Source organism: Halyomorpha halys, unplaced genomic scaffold (genome assembly GCF_000696795.3).
Source record: "Halyomorpha halys isolate HHAL.00 unplaced genomic scaffold, Hhal_1.1 Scaffold68.1, whole genome shotgun sequence".
Classification (NCBI taxonomy): Eukaryota; Metazoa; Arthropoda; class Insecta; order Hemiptera; family Pentatomidae; genus Halyomorpha; species Halyomorpha halys.
Genome location: NW_027116161.1, coordinates 260,582 through 282,963, shown reverse-complemented (window position 1 = coordinate 282,963; position 22,382 = coordinate 260,582). Strand labels below are relative to the sequence as shown.

Here is a 22,382-nt window from a genome sequence, read left to right as displayed (position 1 = left end):
CCAATGTTTTCTATGGTTAAGGAATCAAGGTTTCGCCAACTAATTGTCTTTGGTATAAGCAAGGGAGTGGGAATGTTGTAGGAAATTCTGATTAGGTCATGGGAGGAAAGAAAGGACATAGGCATTTGGGAGGAGGATAAAAGGTTCTGTGGGGAATCAATAATAAATTGAATATGTCTATTCTAAACAGAATTAATTTATTATGAAGGATGTGTAGAAAACCTATGAATATATGGATGTCTATCAGGATCATCTCAGCATCAACCACCTAAAATCGCCACATGGTTCCATTGAGCCATTCTTCTTGGGCTCCAAGTGAATTGGGCTTGAACATTGAAACTTGGAGGGGCATATTAATCTATGGTTTAGAATCAATTGAAATTCTTTTTTTCACTATAGTTAATTTTTCGGTATTCAAGTGGTTAAGGGTGAGAATAGATATAGAATACTACGTACCAGTAGTAATAATGCAGTACTGTCGTCATACACTCCTAGAGGCAAGAAACGTGGTTTTGTCAAATTCGGTAGGTCTGTAAATTCATGAGATTTCAAATGGTACTGACTGATTTAAATGTAATGTTTCCGCAGACTCCAAATTATGGATTGCCATGATTCTATTGTTTATTTTTCATTCTACCAAAATATTAAAACGGTTCAAAGTTTCAGCATATAATTTAATACTGTTCACCTTAGCGACTATAAATGATCATCTGGAATTTCGACGAAATATTACACTAAACATGGAAATTCATTTTGTCCGTACCATTAGCACATATAATTTGAAATCTGAAATAATTATTTTATTTAGATAATGAGAAAGAATAATAGACACATCAACTCCACTGTCAATTAAAAATTGTATACCTAAGTGTAACCTCCAAGGAAGTCATTTTTCTCAACAGATAGCTCGGGTTTAGGTCACGTACGAGGTGCCGAGTCGACCACTCTGGCGGAAGCTGCGAAAATGTATGTAGATTATACACATCCCACGGACGATCCGTCCAAGTATAGCGCAGAAGATAGCATGGTGCAATTCTCAAGAATAGTGCCCCTTATATTAAGGAAGAGATGTTGAACAAATTCAACGAGTTTTTTTGGAGGGGCACATTCCAAGCAAGTGGAGGGTTGCACACTTGAGACTGCTCAATAAGGGAAGTGACAAGAATAAGGAAACGCCAAAAGCCGAACGACCTGGATGCCTCCTCCCAGTAGCAAGAAGATTCCTGGAGCACAAGATGGCTCAGACCTATCGTTATTGTAACAATCCACCCATGGCAATGCGGCTCGACAAGTGGTAAGGGATATGGACGGTGATGTAGGTGCTGGCCGGAGTAATACCCCTGGACCTCATCCTCAGGGAAGATGGCGTTAAATACGAATTGAAGATGCAGGGGCTGGGAGCTCTACCGGAGGGACCCCGAACCGATGAAAGATACTGCGGGAGTATCCTATTGAAGAATAAAATGGACGGAGGGTGGCGAGCCAGAAAGGCGCCACTCTGAGGAAGTCTTCCCAACCGTATATACAAGACAGAGCGAGGTTAGTCCTCCCAGATTATTGGGTATCGCAGATCCTGACAGGAGTCGGTGGGTTCCGGGAAAAGATGCAAAACTTTAGTAAGATCCAATGGGCGATATTGATAAAACACTATAATTTTGTTAAGTGGGAAGAATGATAATTGAATTTTTAAAAAAATCTCTAGGTCGTTTCTTCAATTGGTCGATCGTCTTACGAACTTTTGGCAGATGCACTGACTATTATTTGTTCAAGTAAGATGTAGTATTCTCCCTATCGAGATATATGATCGTAAAAAACAGTGTAAATATTTTCCACCAACGAACAAGAGGAAATGGCCTCGATATCGTAAGGTATGTGGGTTTTCTAAGAAGAACACGAGAAATATGGGATATGCCAGTGTTTCAACTTTGTATTAACGATGAAAAGTTATCATTTGACGAAACATCAGTTCAGAATTGATTACTTTTATACAATTTGGTTTCTAATAAAAGCAATTAACTTACGTTCTTCATACACATTTAAATACGTACTAGGTTTTTTGTTTTAAATGAATACATTTTTAATAGTTGTATTTTTTCTTTTCTTTATCTAATATTCTGACTTCTTCACACTCATTTCATGAGTATGCATTATTTACTATGTGTTTGCTTAAAACTGTACCAATTCTATAATATAAAATTGAGTCTTAGTGTTGTTTTTTTACATATAATTTTAAAGAAAAGTGTGCGTAATTGACACATATTATTATATCCATTTTCTGGGTAGTAAGTTATAGTTTTCTGAGCAGATTAAAAATTAAATTATTCTATTTCCAAGGTATGGTGTAATTACTAATTATAAATCTATTACAACAGTCAATAATAAATGTACGGACTAGAAAACTAAAGTATTTGCTTTCATTGAGTTCTTGTCTGGTGTCTGTAATATCATTTGAATATTTTGGTTTAATACGTGTTTGTAATTTGTAATTGTAATTTATTGTTTTAACATAGATACTACTTGTTGAATTTGTTCTTGAATTGTTTCAAAAGTTTAATTAGTTTTTCTTAACATCAGGCAGTTTCAAATCGTTGTTTTCTTTTAATTAAATTTTCTCTAAGTTCATGTTTACACTCCTCCATTCTTTATGCAATTTTGTTTCCATGGCTGTTTATTTCTCTTTTACTATTTATTGTTTTTTAGTAATGAATCACAGAAATTAAAAATATTATTAACAAATCCTTCTATAGATAATAGATAGCTGGATTATTAATTTTAAATTTTACTTTTACATTTTCTGTTATCATCCTTTGTGGAAATTGATTGTAGGTGAATTTTTTTTTTTAAATATTTCAGTAAGATTATTTCTTGATGTGCTATTTGCTGCATACATTACCTGGCTGTAAATGCTTAGTAATAGATACTTATAACTCAGCCAAAATACTGTTCTTTTGCATACCAGTTAAATCTTATTTCAATATTGATATTTATAAGCTCTATAGTCAGGTACAGTATGATTATTTTTATTTATATTACTTTAGAGAACTGCACAGATTTATTTTTACTATTTAAGACATGCATCAATTTATCTATATTTTCTTTAAGTTCACATTGTGTAGTACAAATCTTTTTCCTTGCAATGACATAATTTAATATTTACCACTTGAACAGTTATTTAAGATTTGAGTGCAATCATTTCTTTGGGTCCAGTTCACTCGGTTTGCATTTTACATTATATTTATTGTTGTTATTAGAATTTAATAAAATTAAAAATCAATTAGGTTTTTTTTTAACCGTTTGGATCACATGGAGAGCCTGTATGTATCTCATCAGAATTAGGTAAAAAAGAGCAAAGAGATCGTAGTCGAAAGCGATATCGTAGTTATTAGTATTAATTGGGAGTTATATGGGCTGGGAAGATATCAGGGTGACTGCATATATAAGATTAAACCAAAATGCGTAAGCAGCTTGACAGGTAAAAAACTGGCGGCCGACAGCTACGATGATTAAGTCGAAGAGGAATTGGAACATTGTTATTCCGTAACCATACCCAACCACGTCCCTCCCAATTACGGTCAACGCAATGAACCGGACTGGGAAACAAGAATACCTAACAACGTGTGCTGCTTGAATAATCAAGACCCGTATGAACCTCGAAACCAACTTACACCAACACTGTACTTACAATGCCATCATTCCTGTAAAGTTTACTTCAAGTCCAAACCGAAGAGTAAGCCAAAAGCACTGCCAATAATTTATTCGGTTTTGTACCAAGACAGTGGGGATACGAATCAACACATATAATGATTTTCCAGATACCAACGAAGCATCAATCGTTCCAACTTATAATCACTATACTTACGAGCGCGGACCTGATTTCCACGACGATTTTCTCCCAATAACTGGAGTGTGTAACGGAGCTGGTGTTCCAGACCTCTCGTCCCCTCACACAGATCACAGGGATCTAATCTTAACGATCTTTCAGTTCTGCAAAACGCTCTACCAATCCTTGCACGAATTAGACTCTGAGACATACTGCAAACTTAACAATTTCAGGACGAGCAGAGTTTGAGTGGGCTGTCAAATCGGAAACATCCAAATTGTTGATCAGATACTACCGTTCGTGTCTATTGCAAACGTTGAAGTAGTGGACAATATTGGACATCTAAGTAGATATACAAGGGTGGTTTTATAAGTGTCAACATGAGGTAGCGATAATCTATAGTGTCTTATATGAATCTGACAGATGTTTATAGCAAGCCAGGGCAGTGCCATAAAAGAGAAATTTCCATAAACGCAATCCTACAGTTTACTGAGGAAATCATAATCGTGGCCGATGACAATAACACCCTTTTCAATACGTGGTGAGAACACGTTTCGTAACGAATTGCGATAACACCTTACCACAATACACTATGATGAAGCAAAACATTAGATGCTCTCCATATCTATATCGGAATACAGTATATAATGAATAATAATAAGTCCGATATTACCCTCCGCAATGTAAAGTAGCCTCCCGAACATTCGTATCGTTCTATAAAATACTTCTTATCCGCATGAACGAATAAGACGTAATAAGGGTATGGGCAGAAAATTCTGTACGCTTTTAAATCACAAAACGGGTAAATTCAACCATTCGACGGTAAAACAGGGTTCCTATAAATCGTCTTTAGAATGATGATGATGCGAGCATTATAGGTAATTCAAACTGCTACAACCAATTTCTCTTTCAGGACTGTTCGCAACGGAATTTATTGAACTTCAACGAATCCAAATAGGTGCCAGCGGCATTTGACAAATTTAAACTCTGTTCGTGCATACTATTTCGGAAAATAAAAAATTCGAGTACTGTGTTCTCGTCAACAGGACATCGAACTTAGTCGCATGTAGTTCTGATTTGTTACTGACAGCGGTTGTATGCATTCAAAAAAATTGCAATTGTTAAAAAATTCTATTGGAATAAGAACCACAAACCAAAACACTCCCCACTGTGTTTCAAAACGAAGGCGACCCTCGATACGGATAAATAGCTACTATTGTCATGGCGGAGGTGGAGGAAGATCATAAGATACTGCACTTGATATATTAGGTGAACCTGACCGATCTAATAATCTACAGATCTCCTTCTACCTGAAGAGGAACCTTGGCACCTCAATGATTGAATGGAACCAAAAGAGATTATTTAAAAATCGGTATATTTATTTAAAAAATATTATTAACATTCATATATATTTATTCATATCATTTTACTCACATGGCGCAACAACGAATATACTATTTGCAAAAATATTTGGGATAAACTTTGGTTTGGATACGAAGGGACCTGGTTTCCAGGTTTATGCAAGTCGTGATTTCCCAAGTGCACACGTCGTTACGTATTCTTGCGTCCCCTTGTTTGTCAGGATGAATAAGAAATATCCTAATGTATGAACTAGGGTACTCGTAATCAGAATCGAATGGAACGTGATTTGAGTGTTGACACCAAATGATAATATTCCAAAACCTCGGCGATTTATACTTAATAATGTCCGCCAGCCCTATAGCAGTAACATTCCTCACGCGTTTGAGTGTAATCGAGTGATAGCTCTTCGGTTGTTGTGTAGTCACTCTGACATCTTCCCTGCCTACAATCGTACTGTATACAGTGGTTTAGGCTCATTTTGCCGATCAAGCCGGGAAATCCTATGAGGATCCCCTACACCACTTAGTGTCCAGGATTGAAAAGAGTTTGCCCTACAAGGAGATTGTGGCTGGTGTCTTTATTGACATTGAAAGCGCCTTTGATCGTACTCCTTATAGAACCATGGCAAGAGCCATGGAAATTAAAGGGGTGGGACAGCTTTCTTCTAAATTGATCAATGCGAAGGAAGATTGCTCAAATCAGAGCTAGGAAACACTAAGATGTGGATGAAGCCCGTTGGTGGCTGTCCGCAGAGTGGTGTGCTATCTACTCCTGTGATGTATGGTGGTTGACACCTTATTGATCAAATCCAATGATGTAGGTTTTTACACGCAGGGATATGCCGACGATATCGCTGAGTTGAAAGAAAGCAAATTCTCAGAAACTATCCCAGGATTGCTTCAAACATTGGTAGACCTTATGAATGGATGGTGCCAGGAATATGGTCATCAATCCTCAAAAGTTCACTCTTTGTGTCTTCACTAATAGACGGAATATCGCAATCAGGTCGCCGTATCTTAACGGTGAACGATTGGGATTCTGCAGTAAAGTCAAACATCTTGATATCGTTACTCTTAATAGTAAACTGAAGTGGCAAATTCATGTTGAAAGGACCAGTATGAAGACACTGAGGTGTCTCTGGGCGTGTAAAGGAGCCGCAGGTAAATTCTGGGGGTCTTAAACCAAAAGTCATATATTGGTTGTACATAGCAGCGATAAGACCAATTGTCCTATACGCTGCTATCGTATGGTGGCATAAGGCTTCGACCAGTAAATCCCGAGCTTGGCTTGGGAAACTTCAGAGACTGGCATGCCTCATGATGACTGGTGCCATGTGCAGTCCTCCTTCTGCAGCGATGGAGGTTCTTCTGAACATACCACCCCTACATATAGAGATTGAGGCTCAAAACAACATCAAAATGATTGCTGAAAGCAAGGTGGGTTACTATGGAGAAATACCAGAGAAATGGAACAATCAAAAATGTTCCTCAAGGAATGATGCCCGAAAAGAAGTAAAACTCTTAGCATGGATAGGAGTATTTTAAGATGGGTGACAGGTCCATACACGGGACACTGTCAGCTAAATAAGCATCCCCTTTCTGCAGAAAGGATGATGAGACTGCCTACTACATCATTTGTAGATATGATGCAGTAGCAAGGACACGATTCCTCATTTTCGGTAAGGATCGTAGCTTGGACCCCAAACTTTGCGAGACATTGGATCCTTGCATAGGGTCCAAATTCGCAAAGGCAATTGGCCTGCTTTTAGCAGAGGAGGGACGGCGTACAATAGGCCCTCTGTGGCCGCGGTGCATTTTGCCGGGAAAAAACGGCGATATTGCCTCTGCTCATCAACACGCTTTGGGAATAAAGGGATATGAATCAATACAAATCATGATTGTAAATAATATATTAAAAATAAATATACAGAGTTGTAATAAATCATAAAGCGTAATAATTGACTAAAAAACTAAAAGCAGAACTTGGGCAATTCAATATCTCCTACGAACAAATCATTATGGATGACCACCGGAGCTTTTTGGTAGTCGTCCATAATGATTTCAGATAGTAATCATGAGAAAAATGAGAAGTTCGGATAGTAATCATTCACTACTAACTAAATACCAAATCTGGTCTAGATCTGATTTTTCAAAGGCCCATCACCCCTACCAATAGCTTAGCCATATTGGTCCCTTCCTTACAAGAAAAATCCCAGATATTAGGTCAGCACCTCTTTTAAAACTTTAATCCATATCCTAACAACCTTAATCTAATTTGCCTGGAATTTATTCGAATCAGAACTAAACATTTTACTGCCAATGACTCTCCCACCTAAAGCATTCCATCCTTTAGAGATTATAATACCGCAAAGCTATTTTATTCCTCACTTAAATCTGTACCTTTAAACTCCGCTCCACATATTTTTCAGACCCATGGAAATTATGTATGACCAAAATAATATTCAACTGGAGGGTTGCGCAAACCGTCGGTTGGGAACCACTCTACTGGAGTCTTCCTCGAAGTAGTCTGTTTCATGGTTTGCCTACCGATAGCTTAGCCATACTTGGTCCCTTCCTTTGAAAAGTTTATACAGCTTACATTCCAATCCATCCTAACACTGTCCTCACCACGAATGTCATTATTGCATGCCAAACCAAAACAACCCTTGAAGAATGAAGAATCAAAACTGGAGGATTAAAATAAATTCAACGAATTCCATCAAATCAACTTCATCGTAAATCTATGACTTCCCGATCTACAATATCCTCTAATAATCCTTCAATTATTCCTGTAGATCTGCAACCTATGGTTATATCTGGACTTGGAATCCTTATATAAAACTGAAAAGAAAGGAAACTGCACAAAGATTCCAACTATTACAACAATTTCTCTCGTATCTAGTCCTTACAATATATAATCCTTCGTAAAATCCTCAGTTCTCCTTACTTGTCACAAATAAAATCTTAGATGATCTCAATGACCTATATGAAAGTTAACGATTTCCCAAAAACCAATATTTCCATGATAAACTCTCTCAGAACCATTTGTTTTTTACCTTGTTTTCTCTTCAATCCCTGATAATTCTCAAAGAGGAGTGAAAAGAAGACGACCTTAAGATCTTTTAATCTAGAAGTGTTATCAGAGTGGTGCCAATGAGTAGATTCTCCATAAATATGAATTATATCATTACATAATAATGCACATCACATTTACTTATTGTATTTTTTAGTTAATGCATCAGTGAATTTTGTGAATAAATCTTTAAAAAATAATAAAAGAAAAAGTTTCAACTGGTTGCAGCTGATACTTTCACTTACCTACGTATGGAATATGTACTAAGGGGACGTATTGTGATCGTGACAAATTTTGAATTGGAGTTTACGTAGGAAATACACGTGTTGAGGTCTCAAATAAACAAAAAGTGGTTCAAATTTTCCTCCGAGGAATATTATTAATATTTATAAATAATATTATCATTTATATTTATAAATAATATTTACCATTTATATTTATAAATAATATTATCATTTATATATTATTAGAAAGTACTTTTATGAAAATTGTTGAAATTGGAGTTAGTCAATATGTTAACTGAAAGACTCGTTAGTCAATTGCCAAAATTAATAATATAGAAATATCTGTCATACAAAAAGTAAGAATTAATTTTAACTCAAAGTAGGATGGTAAATGTTAATATGGGTGTAGTTACACCACAGGTACACAAGGAATAAAATAAAAGCATACATGTATTTTTACTAGTATATTTCAAGAAAATTAAGTTCTTGTAATATGTAGGGTTTACTTATAGTAATTTAACCCATTTTCTACTTAAGTTAATTATTTTTGTATTTACACACCTGTTTATAATTGTTTCCTTACCTAAGAACGTTTTTTCATATTGTCCAGGAAGTTTTATCAAATCATAGATAAGTTCTTGAAGCCTGACTGTCGAATCCCAGCGCTAAGTCCATCAAGACATTAGACTGTTCCTTCTTAAATTGATCAGTAACTCTATATACCTGATCAATGGTAGAACGTTTCTGCCAAAATTTAAACTGATAATCACGAATTAGCTTTCTTTTTTCGATTAGTGGAATTATTCTCTAGAAGAGCAACTTCTCGAAGAGTTTCGTCAATATCGAAAAGCATTAATAAAGGACGGTACAGTATGACGTCAGCTTCTTAGGTAGCATTCCTGGTTTCGTAATCTTAATGACTTGTTATAATGGGGAACATATCCTGTCGGGAATGCACGATTTATTATTATAATTATGGTAGCTGCAGTGCTTTTAAACCTTAAACGTTGATAAGATCATATCCAGGCACTTTCTTTGTTTATCGCCTTTTCGACAGTATTTTGACCTTCTTTGATGGTGACTGGCGTAATTTTAATATTCATTTATACCAAAGGCGCTTCCTAGAGAAATTATTATTCGTCTTCATTTGGTGCGAAGATCTTTGCTAGGTTGTAGAGTATCAGGCGAAGATTTGAGCATTGCTATTCTTAAGGGAGTTTGTTGCCTTCCAGAGTGAGCATTCTGTGCTATTATCAATTTTGGCGTACGTTTCATTTTGTTTCCTGCCTTTTTTTTTAAAGCTAAGCCATGAACCTCTTTCAAAGAGTCAATACTGTCGGCATGGGAGTCTTTTGCTATTATAATTTTTTTCTTCCCATTTTTTAACTTCAGAGTAGTTATTTCCATAAAGCTCCTTCTTTATTACAGGTTTAATTTCTCAAGCTGAATATTATATATTAGTTTATGTTTCAACTTCATAGGTAGATTTGTTCTTTGGATGAAATTAAGGATTTCAAATCAATTCTTCAGTCAATCCTATATATATTCTAATCAGTTCTTTTGGTCAGGGTTAGATTGGAATTCTTTCACTGAGGGTGAAATAATTTGTCTGGTCGGAGCTTAGTTCCATACTTTATTTTATTGTTAAGGAGTTGATGGAAATATTTTTAACAATAATGAAGTTAATTAAGTCTAAGACACTCTGTTAGCATCATTCAACCACTCAGGTTGGCTCAGCACTTGATACAGGATCACAATCGAGTTCTTCCATGGCTTACTATATCTTTGGTAGTGATTAGATGTGACCCCGATGGTTTTTCGCGTTTAAATCACAAAACCTGTTACAAGTTGAAAGGTACAAGAATTTTTGAAAGGTACAAGCTTCTGTACAAGAATCGGAAAGGTACTTCCGATACAGTTAGCCTCAAACTCAAGGAGCTTAGCAATGCTATCAAAAGTTATATAAAATTAAATTAAAGAATCATTCAAAGACAATCCTCACTCGAACCGTTCTTAGATTCACGAAGCATTCTCAGAGTGGGAGGTAGGCTTAAAAATAGTCATTTGGGATCCGAAGCAAAACACTCCACTTACTTTGACGCCAAGAGCGTTGTATACCGCTATAATAATCATTATTTAAGATATATTTGCCCGTTGGACTTCAGTTGATGATATAGAGATGATAGTGTGCTAAAGATGGTTGATAGTACACTCGACTTTAGCACGTTCTTGGTCAAGTCAAACCAGTGCTAATTTGTGTGAACAACGTAAAACACGCGGAAAATGTTATGAGGTTTTCCTGTCAAGCGTATTAATTTATTTCTATTTAAATATACCTATATATTTTACTAAAGCTTAAATAACATGGATAATCTCATTGAAGGGTGGTTCTCAAGTAACGGGAAACCTTCAAGTACCAATTTTTAACTAACAACACATTTTCAAAAATAAAAATATTCTGAACATGCCAGAACCTTCATAGACGTGAGAAGTTGCTTTTTCGTGTGATGACTTACTTACTAACCAGACCCAGGCGAATGGTAATACTGGTGTGCTTTCTTTTATCTTTCTTGGGCTTGCATCTTACTTGCTTCAGCATCTCTGCTTATTATTTAGTAAATTGCGAGCCTTATTTGATATCAATAGAAATAATTGTATGTGACTTATTTTAATGATTTTTAATAAAAATACGAAACATAGAATCATGGAACTTAATTTATATGATTTTAGAAAAGCGTCTTAAAACATAATTTCAGCAGAAAGACCGTTTATAAAGATCTTAAAACACAAAATTAGTTTAAAAATAATGCATTAAAATCCAGTACATTACAGCCGATTCGAAGTATAAAAGTGAATTAATTTTGTATCCATAACTATCACTAAAAGGTTTTAGGACAGAAAAGAAGTTAACCGAGTTCCGAGGAGAAAGAATTAGCATAAAAAAAGCAGAACCTCAAATTTCAAAAATAAAATAAAATTTTTGGGAGAATATCACAAAACAGCTCCACACAAACTCGCTACCATCATGGTGGCAAACAATCTAGTAAATTTCTCTTTTAGTAGGTATGATGTTTCAAGATATTTATATATTATATTTTTTCTAAATTGGTTAGAAATTTCAGGCAATTAGTATCGAATAGATTAGAGAAGACAAGATGGTGTCGCTACTGTTGGAAACACCAGAGAGGAAACAGTTAAAATGATTCCAACCATATGAGTGTGAGGTAAGGTAACCCCAGAAACATATTGAGACAAAACCAAAATGAGGCCAAGGGGTCGACCTCGAAAAACAATGATGGAAGAACAAATTCCTATGAAGATACTAGGAAGGGACCGCAATGGATGGCGTAAATGGGTCGAGGTCCCTTCACGCTGAAAGGCACTAATGAGAGAAAAAGAAGTTGTGTGTGGAGATGAGTTGTGACAATCGCTAGAGGTATCAGTAACAAGTAGTTCCTACTTTTCATCTGTACCTGATACTTTATGTCAAATAAACCTAAAACTACCGTCAACCTAACCTAATAAGTGGATTTACTGTTAACTGATACTTCTTGCCAATGTACCAATTGTCTATCGACAATTGTTATCCAGCTTCCTGAAGTATATAAATGACTTGCATTCTGAATTAGATTTTATATCGACTCCATGGCACTCTTCCAATACATCGAAAAAATAAATATTTTAACACGTTATTCAGTAATAAATAATTTAATGTTAATTTTCTTGTACTACAACTGTTACAACAATAGTATTTCTGTATCTATCATCACTCAATTTTAATAATAAAAATTTAATTCAAAGGTTAGGTGGAACTGTTTTCAGTTTTTTTCTTCCAAATATAGAGCCTTTTTTAAAATGAACAATTTATAATTCTAGGTAAAAGGGGTGTGTTTTTAATTTTACTTATCCGTTATAATTTTTTAGGTAAAAAATATAAGTATTTTGTAATTAATATGTTATTGCATAGTATGAGAAATTTTTGGAAAATCACAAAAACTTATGCAATCTCTGCATGTGACGGATATTTTACGTTTATTTTCGATTGCGTTTCTTTGAGGATTATTTATGCAAAACCGTTGTTAAGAACCAAGAATCTGAAAGATAATCTGGTTAATTGCTAGCATCTATTCCATACTTTGAGCATCTTTTGATTTTGGGTGTCTGTTGTTGGATTCATATGGGAAGAGAAACAGCAACTTCCAAGCCCACTCTCCAAGTAAGTTGCAGGTTCTTGCAACCTTGGGCTAAAGACCAATTTCTGAACTCCATTATCAGTAGGTGGTTGCATTTGATACCTTTCCTTTAGATCTTCTAGGTAAGGTTACCATAGAGTATGTACTGAAAATACCCATAATGTATGTGTATATGATATTGTGTGCTGTTATGAATGATTGTGAACAGTAGGATGAACTTAAAAGCCCGGGAGAAACATAAATCTCAGCTACTGTGTTGATTAGTGCAGTCATGAATATTTTTATTATTTTCAAACACTAAAAAAATAGAAGGGGTTTGGAGATGAACAAAACTGACTACAAACCATGTTAATCAGCATTTTGTAATTCTATTGCATATGGAGAAGCTCCTAAATATCATTGTAGTGTTCAACAATACAGCTGTCTAGGCTTCAATATAAAGGGGTCCAACTTACTACTAACCTTCACAGAGGACAGACCATATCTGAAGATCACATTACCTCTTATTAATTTGTTTCCTTTTTCTGGGTTTGATGGAAAAATTGAACCTGCATATGCAATAAGGAACATTTAATATTATTGAATATATCTGTATCAATCTCAAATATAGAATAAGCCTTGAGTTTTTGTAGCAAAATGAAACAAAATTATCGACATTGTTTGTAAAATAGCAACAAATATATATATATATATATATATATATATATATATATATATATAGAGAGAGAGAGAGAGAGAGAAATACTTTGTATATATATAGCTTTGTTCCTTATTGCAAATATATTTATGTTCAATTTTCCATTTCCCACCAAGTAATCAATAAAGTTGAAATGGTAAATTTTTATTTTCCAAAAACACAGCAATGTATAGGGTGGTCAAAGTCCACCAGTTAGTGATATGTGCAAAGTGGGGACTTTGCAGTGGGTTTGATTCTGATTTTGTATGTACAGGGTAGAAGATAATCTTTCTTTTCACCTTGCCTATTGTTTGTAATTTCATACTTTTCCAAATAATCATGGTCATTTTAGCCTTTAAGTGGAAGAAGGTGTTTATTATTACTAAAGAGAGGAGTGTTTTTTTATAGACTATTTCTTAAAGGATATCATAGATGTCAGACTCAGGAGAAGATGCAAAATAAGTTTTGACCACTAGCTTCTCAAAATGAAACAAAAACAAGGAAAAAAGATGTAGCTAGGGACTAAAAGGGAAATTAGAAAGCTTTGAGAGAAAACTATAAGACATCCAAGGCTTCCAAAACATTGAGAGAAAACAAAATATGCCCCAGTGGCAATGAACACAAGTGTGCTTTTGAGTTTGTCAAGCAATGAGATTGGGACCATTCCTCCTTACAAACAAGAACTAATAAAATCATTAAGAGCTCCTTAAAAATGAACATATCTTCCCATAGCTAGAGGAGGATAACTCTGACCAAGGAGATAACAACGATTATATCCCTGAATTTCAAGATAAACTTGAAAATTTCTTAGCTGAAATGAAGTTTAGGAAAGCAGCAGAATAATACAATACAACACTATATAAAATGATAGAATCCATGAAAAGAATTGTGATTCACTCCTAAAACTTGTTCTTAAAGAAGATCTTTAGGGATTGAGAGGTAGCCATATAAATTCCTATAATTTAAGTAAGGAGACAACCAATAACGTAGGAATTATTGGAATGTATCTCTTCCAAGTATTACTAGTAAAATGTACTTTTAAAAAACTATAAAAAAGTGCAGGAGAAGCAACAAGGGGGCACAATAAGATTTTCAAGAAAATAGAAGCATAAATGTTAAAATCAATAACATGAAAAGTTATTAAGCATAGTGTGGTTATCATAAGTTATAAATCATGGGATCCGATAGTCACCACTCTAAAAAAGCATAGTGAGTGTGGGGCATCTTCAAAAGAGAGGTTCAAACATAGGATCCAATAGTTACCACTCTATAAAAGTTTAGTGTGTTTGGGGCATCTTCAAAAGAGAGGCCCAAATCTGGGATCCGATAGTTACCACTCTAAAAAAGCTCAAGTAGTTTGAATATACAGTAAAATTGACTGCACAGCCAGCCAACTGTGGCTGGCTCCTGGAAAGGGCATAAGCAATAGTTAACCAAGAGGAAGCAATGATTATCATTAAAATGTTATTTTAATGCATAACACTTATTAATCCCAATAACCTAATGAAATTAAAACTTTATTGTGACAAAAAAATTTCTTTGTTATTAACCTCTAAAACAGAAACATAATATAACTAATGCAAAAATAAAAAATCATCAAACTCACTTCATTTAGATCCGATAGTTACGATTCTAAAAACGGTTAAGCAGTTTGAAACTAAAAAGTTTCAGGATGAAGTGATCTTTTCTGTGGGAGTTGGCACAGACAGAAAAGAGTATTGTAGTGAGGTAACATGAATAAAATTGTTATAAGCTGATTTTATCTACATATATTATAAATATATATGCAGATTCCCAAATAGACAACTATATGCTTAATAATAATAATGTTTAACATTTTTTTTTTGTTATTTACATAAATAAAAACGTTGTTAGAATAGCTATAATTCTATTAGAAAAAAAAAATCATACCTTGATCTATATAATACAGAAGAAATGATACAAGAAAGATGAGAATATTTTGAAAACGTAAGAGATAAAATTAACTTGGGAACAACTGTCAACAAATCGAAGAAAACTGATCAAGAAATATCAATTACCAAAGATATTACTTAATAAAGGCTCGAACAAAATAATTTGTCAGTGTTTAGACTTTTATGATCAGGATCAGTAATATTAATATCTCATAAAGCCTAGAACTAGTAGATAGTCCATGTAAGGGCAACAAACTATATGGAACAGTAAGTTTGGACACCTTAATTCTTGTCAATCAACCATAGATTTAACTCAGTGTTCTGAGACTTATAACCTGAAATATTGGGATAAAAGTATTGGGAAGTGTAAAGGGATTGTTTATAAACTATTTAATTTCTTTTGATAATTACAACAATAAGAAGACAGTACCTCTTTGGAACTGAGTGACACATATAACAGAAACATTTTAAAGTATAAATTTCATTGAAGAATTTAACAATATAGATGTTCATAGCAGTTTTACACTTATCTCAATAAATAATACTTTGAATACAACAAATTGCTACACATCTGCTCATAGATTTCCAACAGGAGTATGATTCTGTAAACTGAATTTAGGTATACAAAGTGATTATGGACACGAGTATTCCCTTAAAACTAATAATAATTCGCCTCCTAAGGATGATGATAGATGAGAATACATTATAAACTTTTTTTCAAAATATGAAATATTTTCCACTGAAACAGGCATGAGTTTTTATAAGACACAAGATGAGTTGGACATCTTAATCATTGTTGCAATAACAGGGTGGCTGCTGATTCAGATCTCTAGTTTATATTAGAAATCAGAAGGCAACAGCAAAAAATAAAGAAGACTGACAAACTACACTAAAGCAGGCTTCAACTAAACAATCGGGTTGTAACACTAGCAAATGTTTTTTAAAAAGAAAAAACTGCAAATTTTATTTTATAAAACTATATTTTCTTGAAATTGGAAAAAGGAGCATTAAAAAACAACAATTGAATAAGATAAAATGTTAATTGTAGACATACCAATTCTTTTGTGCTTATAGTATCAACAACCAGAGAACAATTAGTTAGTGTAAAAACTAGAGTCTAACTTGAATGAGATCACTGAATAATTTTTGAAAACGTAGCAATATCAACATTAATTTATTTTGATATAACTCTAAATATACTGTAAATCAATTGTTTGATTAAATTGGATATGTTCCATCTGTAATAAGTTTTTTTTACCCTCAAATATATCGCACTAGTATTCATAAAATGATACATATCAAAAATGGTTTTACCAAGCAGAATGCTTTTGTATCTTACTCTTAATAAAGTAGTTGGAGAGGAGGTAGGTTTATGATAGTTAGAATAACTGCACTCAGACCTTGGTTTTTTATCCTTTTAGTTTTTAACACTTTGAATATAACAGTAATTCAGTTAATACCAGTACACATTATATGAAGCTCTCTCTCGATTCTTAAATTTAAAACTTTGAAAATAATTTTATTGCAAATATTCCAAAAGTAATTTTAGGTTACCATGAACATTCTCTGTATGGCAATTAACAATTCTTAAATTGATCAGGAAATGTATTAGCAGTTAGGATTGTAAACACCCACACAGAACATACAATTTATACTGACATACATAACAAATCCATAGAATGTTAACCAGGAAAAGATAAACAAAGAAGTTAAACTTTACAACATAAGAAAGGGTACATAAAGTGGATAACAGTAAATTATGGCAAGATTCCAATAAGAATATTTCTGAGCTATCAATAATTATCTAAATAGAGATCACAAATCTACAATTAGTTTTCTGAAATACAATAAAGTGAATAATTTCAGAAACTACAAGAAAACACGTACACCCTTAAATAAGGGAAAGAATACATGAAAAATTACAACAATAAAGACAAGTTATCAATTAGTGAATCTTAAAAAATAAAGCTAACAATGGGAACCAAGTAATGCATATGTCAGTAATGTTAAAAATATAATATATGGGCTGAAAACTCGAGCTAAACACATCCAGTTAGTCAGGACAATTGCACTATTACCTCAACAGATAATTTTTGTGTCTGTAGTAAAATCAGTCTTCTAAGTCAATTTCAATAGCCTTATCACTATAACAGACCTTTATTTATGGAATAGTAATCATACAAGTTTCCCATCCAATAAAAAAGATATACCAAATGAGTTTCCCAGATCAAAAAACAGAAAATCGGATAATTGGTCTCAAATTTATTCAGATTACTATTTTATTGTCAGGAGTTGATCAAACAGAAACTACTGCCATAAATGATGCAGGAATTTATCTACAAATACTTACTCTTCAGATCTTGTTGAAACGCTGTCTTTATCCTTGTGAGTCTGTCCTGAAGAACAACTACTGCCCATATTTTGTATCAAAGATGCATTTTTATTCACCTCCTTCAAGATTTTTTAATACTGATATATAGAAACTATTTAGGGTCCAGATGCTGTTAAAGACATCTCAAGAAATCAGTCTCTATTTTTACCAGTTAAACAACAATTAAATCCGTGGATTTCTTGCGGGATCGGACAAGGGGGCGATCCCCCGCTCTCCCCCGCTATTAGCGAACTCCACTGAACTGTCAAATACAAGTAAACAAATAATTACTGCACTCAAAAGTTTGTAATGCGACCGCAGTGCCGAAACCACTTTCGGTTGAACTGCTGAAACTAAACGTCGATACCGCCTCTTACGTCACCGCGCAGGTTATAAATGATAACACTAAACCACTTACTGATAATGAAAAAGTATCTACTGTATCTTAGAAACGTCTAGAAAACGTCTTAGAAGCAATGACTCCTATAATTATTTTTGTTTTGTGTTTTTCTTCAGTTTTCAAAGCTGTATTGATAATATTCAAAACAAGCTAATTTTATTTTATATATTTTTTTTCAAATACTTGGGATAATCAGAGGTGGTCCTTAATAATCCCATCTTGTAATTAGATTTCCTTTTCATCGAGTGTCCAACTATTGGGTATCCTTAAAACCCATATAACTATCGAATGTTTGTATTTTAGTTATCTTTTTATATCATTTCAGTTTGCTACCGAATCATTTTAGCCTCTGGATAAACTTCCAGTAGTTTCTTTACACCTTTGTGTTTTTAAATTTATTTTATTTAATATTAAAAGAATTTACACTTAATCAAGAAGATAATTGGACTGGGGTACGATCAAGAAAGGATACATGGCAAATATAATTTTCATTTAGTGATGTATGGATGTGTGGGAGAGTGTGATATTGATTGGCAATTAAATATTAAGTGTAATGGTTGAGTTATACATAATTCTTATTAAGTATTATACACATCTTGATCGACCCCCCCCCCAACCAACTTCTTCATCACATCTCTGTGTTTATTACTTTTCCGTTATTTTTTAAACTTAATTTCTTCATTACTAAGTTCTGTCATGGGTTCTCTTGATTTTGAGAAAAATATTTAATTTCCTACTTATTATTTTAGTGCTCTTTGAAATGATATTTGTAGAATACTGTATTGTTTAATGGTGGACAGCTGAAGAATCTAAGAAAAAACATCTCTTTTTAATAAAGGGGAGGTAATTAATTTTAAAAGGTCTACATCCTGCGAAAACTGGGCTGCTGGGCAACACATAAACATTGAATATGTGACACAGTAACAAACTCTATCAGAACCTTTCCATCCGCCTCTTCAACATGTAACGTCTCAGTTATTTCAAATTCATCTCTCGACCGTCTCTATCATTTCCCAAGCATAAAGTGAATACTTTGATAAACTGCTCGATAAAGCGCTAACCTCTCGATTGTAAGCGAATACTTAAAGGAGCGCAGTTTCTATCCTGCTAGGATTTAAATCCCTCAAATCCTCGTATTTGTTGTTTCGTTCATTTCATTTAACTATGAATGTTATTTTTGGTATTAGTCATGATGGGATAGAATCTCCATTGCCAACCATCGTCTTATATTGATTTGATTAATTAGTGATAATTGGTGTAAATATTTTAAATTTTCTTAAGTGATAATCATGCAATATACTGTTATATTCATAAATATATGATTTGAATAAATAAATACTCAAATAGAGTTTTCTGATCCATTGCAGCGACTTTCGATGACCTTTCCACGCCCAGAGACATCAAGCCACAATTCAGCGATCAAATTCAGTTAAAAATGAATTACCTCTAAAAACTCATATTGGTGGATCAGAATATTCAACTACTATTTTGGAAATGAATATTTTGTTATTACTTCACTATTCTTCCTTCTTTACACCTTTGAGCGTAAACGAGGACGAATACCTCTGCCATTTTGCAAGGATAAAGTGAATACTTATATAACTTGCTACCATCTCAACTGTATGGAGCGCAGTTTCCACCCTCCAAGGATTTACGGCGTGTACCTTCAAAACTCGCCTATTGCAGGTGGTTTGTAGATTTACCCTGCACCACACCCTAATCTACTGTCCAGCTAATCTAACCTTATTGAACACATATTGTCAGAGGTGTTTTGATATTAGTGCACTTCAAATCTTCAATTGGTTCCAAGACCTAACACATACTTTGACAATATAAATACAGGAGGGGCTTTAATTATTATCTTAATTGAAAAATAAATTGTATGAGAAGATGGTTGGGGGGCGTGATCAAAATATAACACAAATAAGTTGAAATAACTTAGTTATTCATGCAAACATTTTGACCAGAATTTCTTACCTTCATCAGGGCTAAGAACAAAGAACAAGATAACAGATAACTCATCATTATGAAAAATAAATTGCATTTCAAAATTAGAGTTATTTAAACTATATTTATTTAGGTCAAAAAGTTTCTATTGTGTGGATGAAATTTATCTGGTAAACAGGTGCGCCTCCAAAATTACAGGATCAATCAATGTTAATTCATTATACCCATTAAATATTGCAAATGAGATGGACCTTTGTTTTCAAAAAGAAACCATTGAAATGATTGGATCGTAAAATCGATTTGTATCAACTGAACTATTTTCTAAACTTCAAAGAAGTAATAAAAGCATACTTAAATGCATTAAAATTTCAATGCATATAGATACATCCATACTGTGCATTTGTGGCATGGCTCTTCCCATTTACAAACTGTGCCTTTTCCCTTTCAACTTCAACATGACATTCAGGAAACGTGAGAGGTATTCCTTACATTTATCAGTAACTATACATTTTAACACCAACAATTCTGATGGAACAGATAATCCAACAGTTGATTATCCACAGGACTTACTTAATCTTAGTGTAGTTGATGTAAAAAAGGTTTGTTATTTAGCAGGATTTATTAATTCATTGTTTTAATACATATTGTAAAATGGAACAACACAGATCTGTTCTGTTTTTTCACAAAGCAAACAACACAAAAGTTTGAAAACACATTTAGACAGTTAATCCTAGCCTTCCCCAGCATATTTATATTTATTTGCTTTAGTTTTCGCACTAAACTTCATCTTACAAACAACTGAGGAAATATTAAAGTCTGTTGAAGAAAATACAGGAAAGGAAGGGAGTTAGTTGTTGGGACTGATATTAAATTGAAAGTTTAAAGAAACTACAACATTAGAAACCATCTAATTATTGTTTACTTTCAAATACTAATACTGTAATTAAGAGGGCTACCCTGCAAATAAAATATCCAAGGACTCTACAACCCAATTCAAAGGGTTTTTGAGAATGATCAGCTATTTGAGAAAAATTTCCATTTACCTCAATCAACCTTATACAAATTAATTAAGAACATACAAGATTTTTCAAGGCTAAGTTTTAAACTTAGACTCCTCCGAACCAAAACCAAGCAATACTTTCACATATTAAAATGTGGGAAGATGTAGGTACTGTAATAATTTAATAGAACAAACAATAGCCATTGTAAGATACAGTGAATCATGCTAGAACCCAAAAGGGATGGGTTAAAGTCAATTAGCCTCAGGACTATTTTTCCAAAATTTCCCATGCGTAAAGGGTGTATTTAATTTCAGAATTATTCAAGTGAAAGGTTCAGGCCAACACCATAATCTTAAATGATTAATTTAAAATAAAAAAAGATCACTCTCATGAACTTTCATAAGTGTTTATAGTTACAAATAATAAATTCACTGAAACACCAAATGAATTAATGTAATTCAGTTGTATGAATCTAGTGATTCATTGTTAAGTTTTTTAAAGCATAATAAATACTTATAAACAAGTATTGGTTTGTTGACATAAAATTTTTAATGTGTTAACTAAGCAGAGAGAAATGCTGAAACTTTTCAGTTCATAATTAATAAATAAATAACATTCTTACAAGGAAAAGTAATTTTCAGAGACTTGGAAAAAATGATATATATTTTAAATTTACAGCATAAAATTGTATCTTAAATATCATATGTTTTTAGTTTTGTTTTTCAGGACTGTAAAGTAAATTTATAATTTAAACATTGAAAGGAGGGAAGGGAGAAATGACTAAAGTTAGTTTGCCGCAGACCACATACATGTTAACTGTAAATTACCTTAGAAACTTAAGTCCTATAATTTTCAAACACAAGGAGCTAACACACACACACACATTATATATATATACCAGGTGTACAGATAAATAGGATAGTCCAGGGATTGATTCTACACCTCAATAATGACAAAAAAATCCTTCTCTTAATATAATTACATCTGATAAAACCATTGGATAGTAAAATAAAATTGTATAAAAGTAAGAAGTTATTTACATCAAATGTTTAGTATCCTCTCTATTCTCAGATGCATTACAAGACACCAGGGTTAGTTGATTTGTGATGATTTTAAAATTTATTAATTTTAAAAGTTTAAAATTAAAAGGTTAAAACTGAAGGCCAATTTCTTTTAAAGGTCTACGTACTGCAAATCCAGCCAAGAAATATTGATTATGAAAGTATTTATGTTTTAGTATATTGTTAATTTTAATACAAGTTCAATTGTTAACAAAACAATTTAAAATCCGGTGGTGTTAAATGGAAAATTCTTAGTAACAATGAAGAGAAGATTTGGTTCCTGAAGTGTCCTAGTTTTTATCTGGTACACCTAGTATATTACAGACACACACACACACATCT

At 33.4% G+C, this 22,382-nt stretch overlaps 1 protein-coding gene across 1 annotated transcript in view; it reads right to left on the bottom strand.

Moving 5' to 3' along the window:
• Window positions 1-18,005, bottom strand: part of LOC106692718 (NACHT and WD repeat domain-containing protein 2) — a 121,186-nt gene extending 103,181 nt beyond the window's left edge. Inside the window, exon 1 of the mRNA XM_067053020.1 lies at window positions 17,611-18,005. Within this exon, the coding sequence (XP_066909121.1) occupies window positions 17,611-17,678 (68 nt within the window). The 5' untranslated portion in view covers window positions 17,679-18,005. The remainder of the gene's footprint in view (window positions 1-17,610) is intronic.
• Between the last annotated feature and the right edge of the window lie 4,377 nt (window positions 18,006-22,382).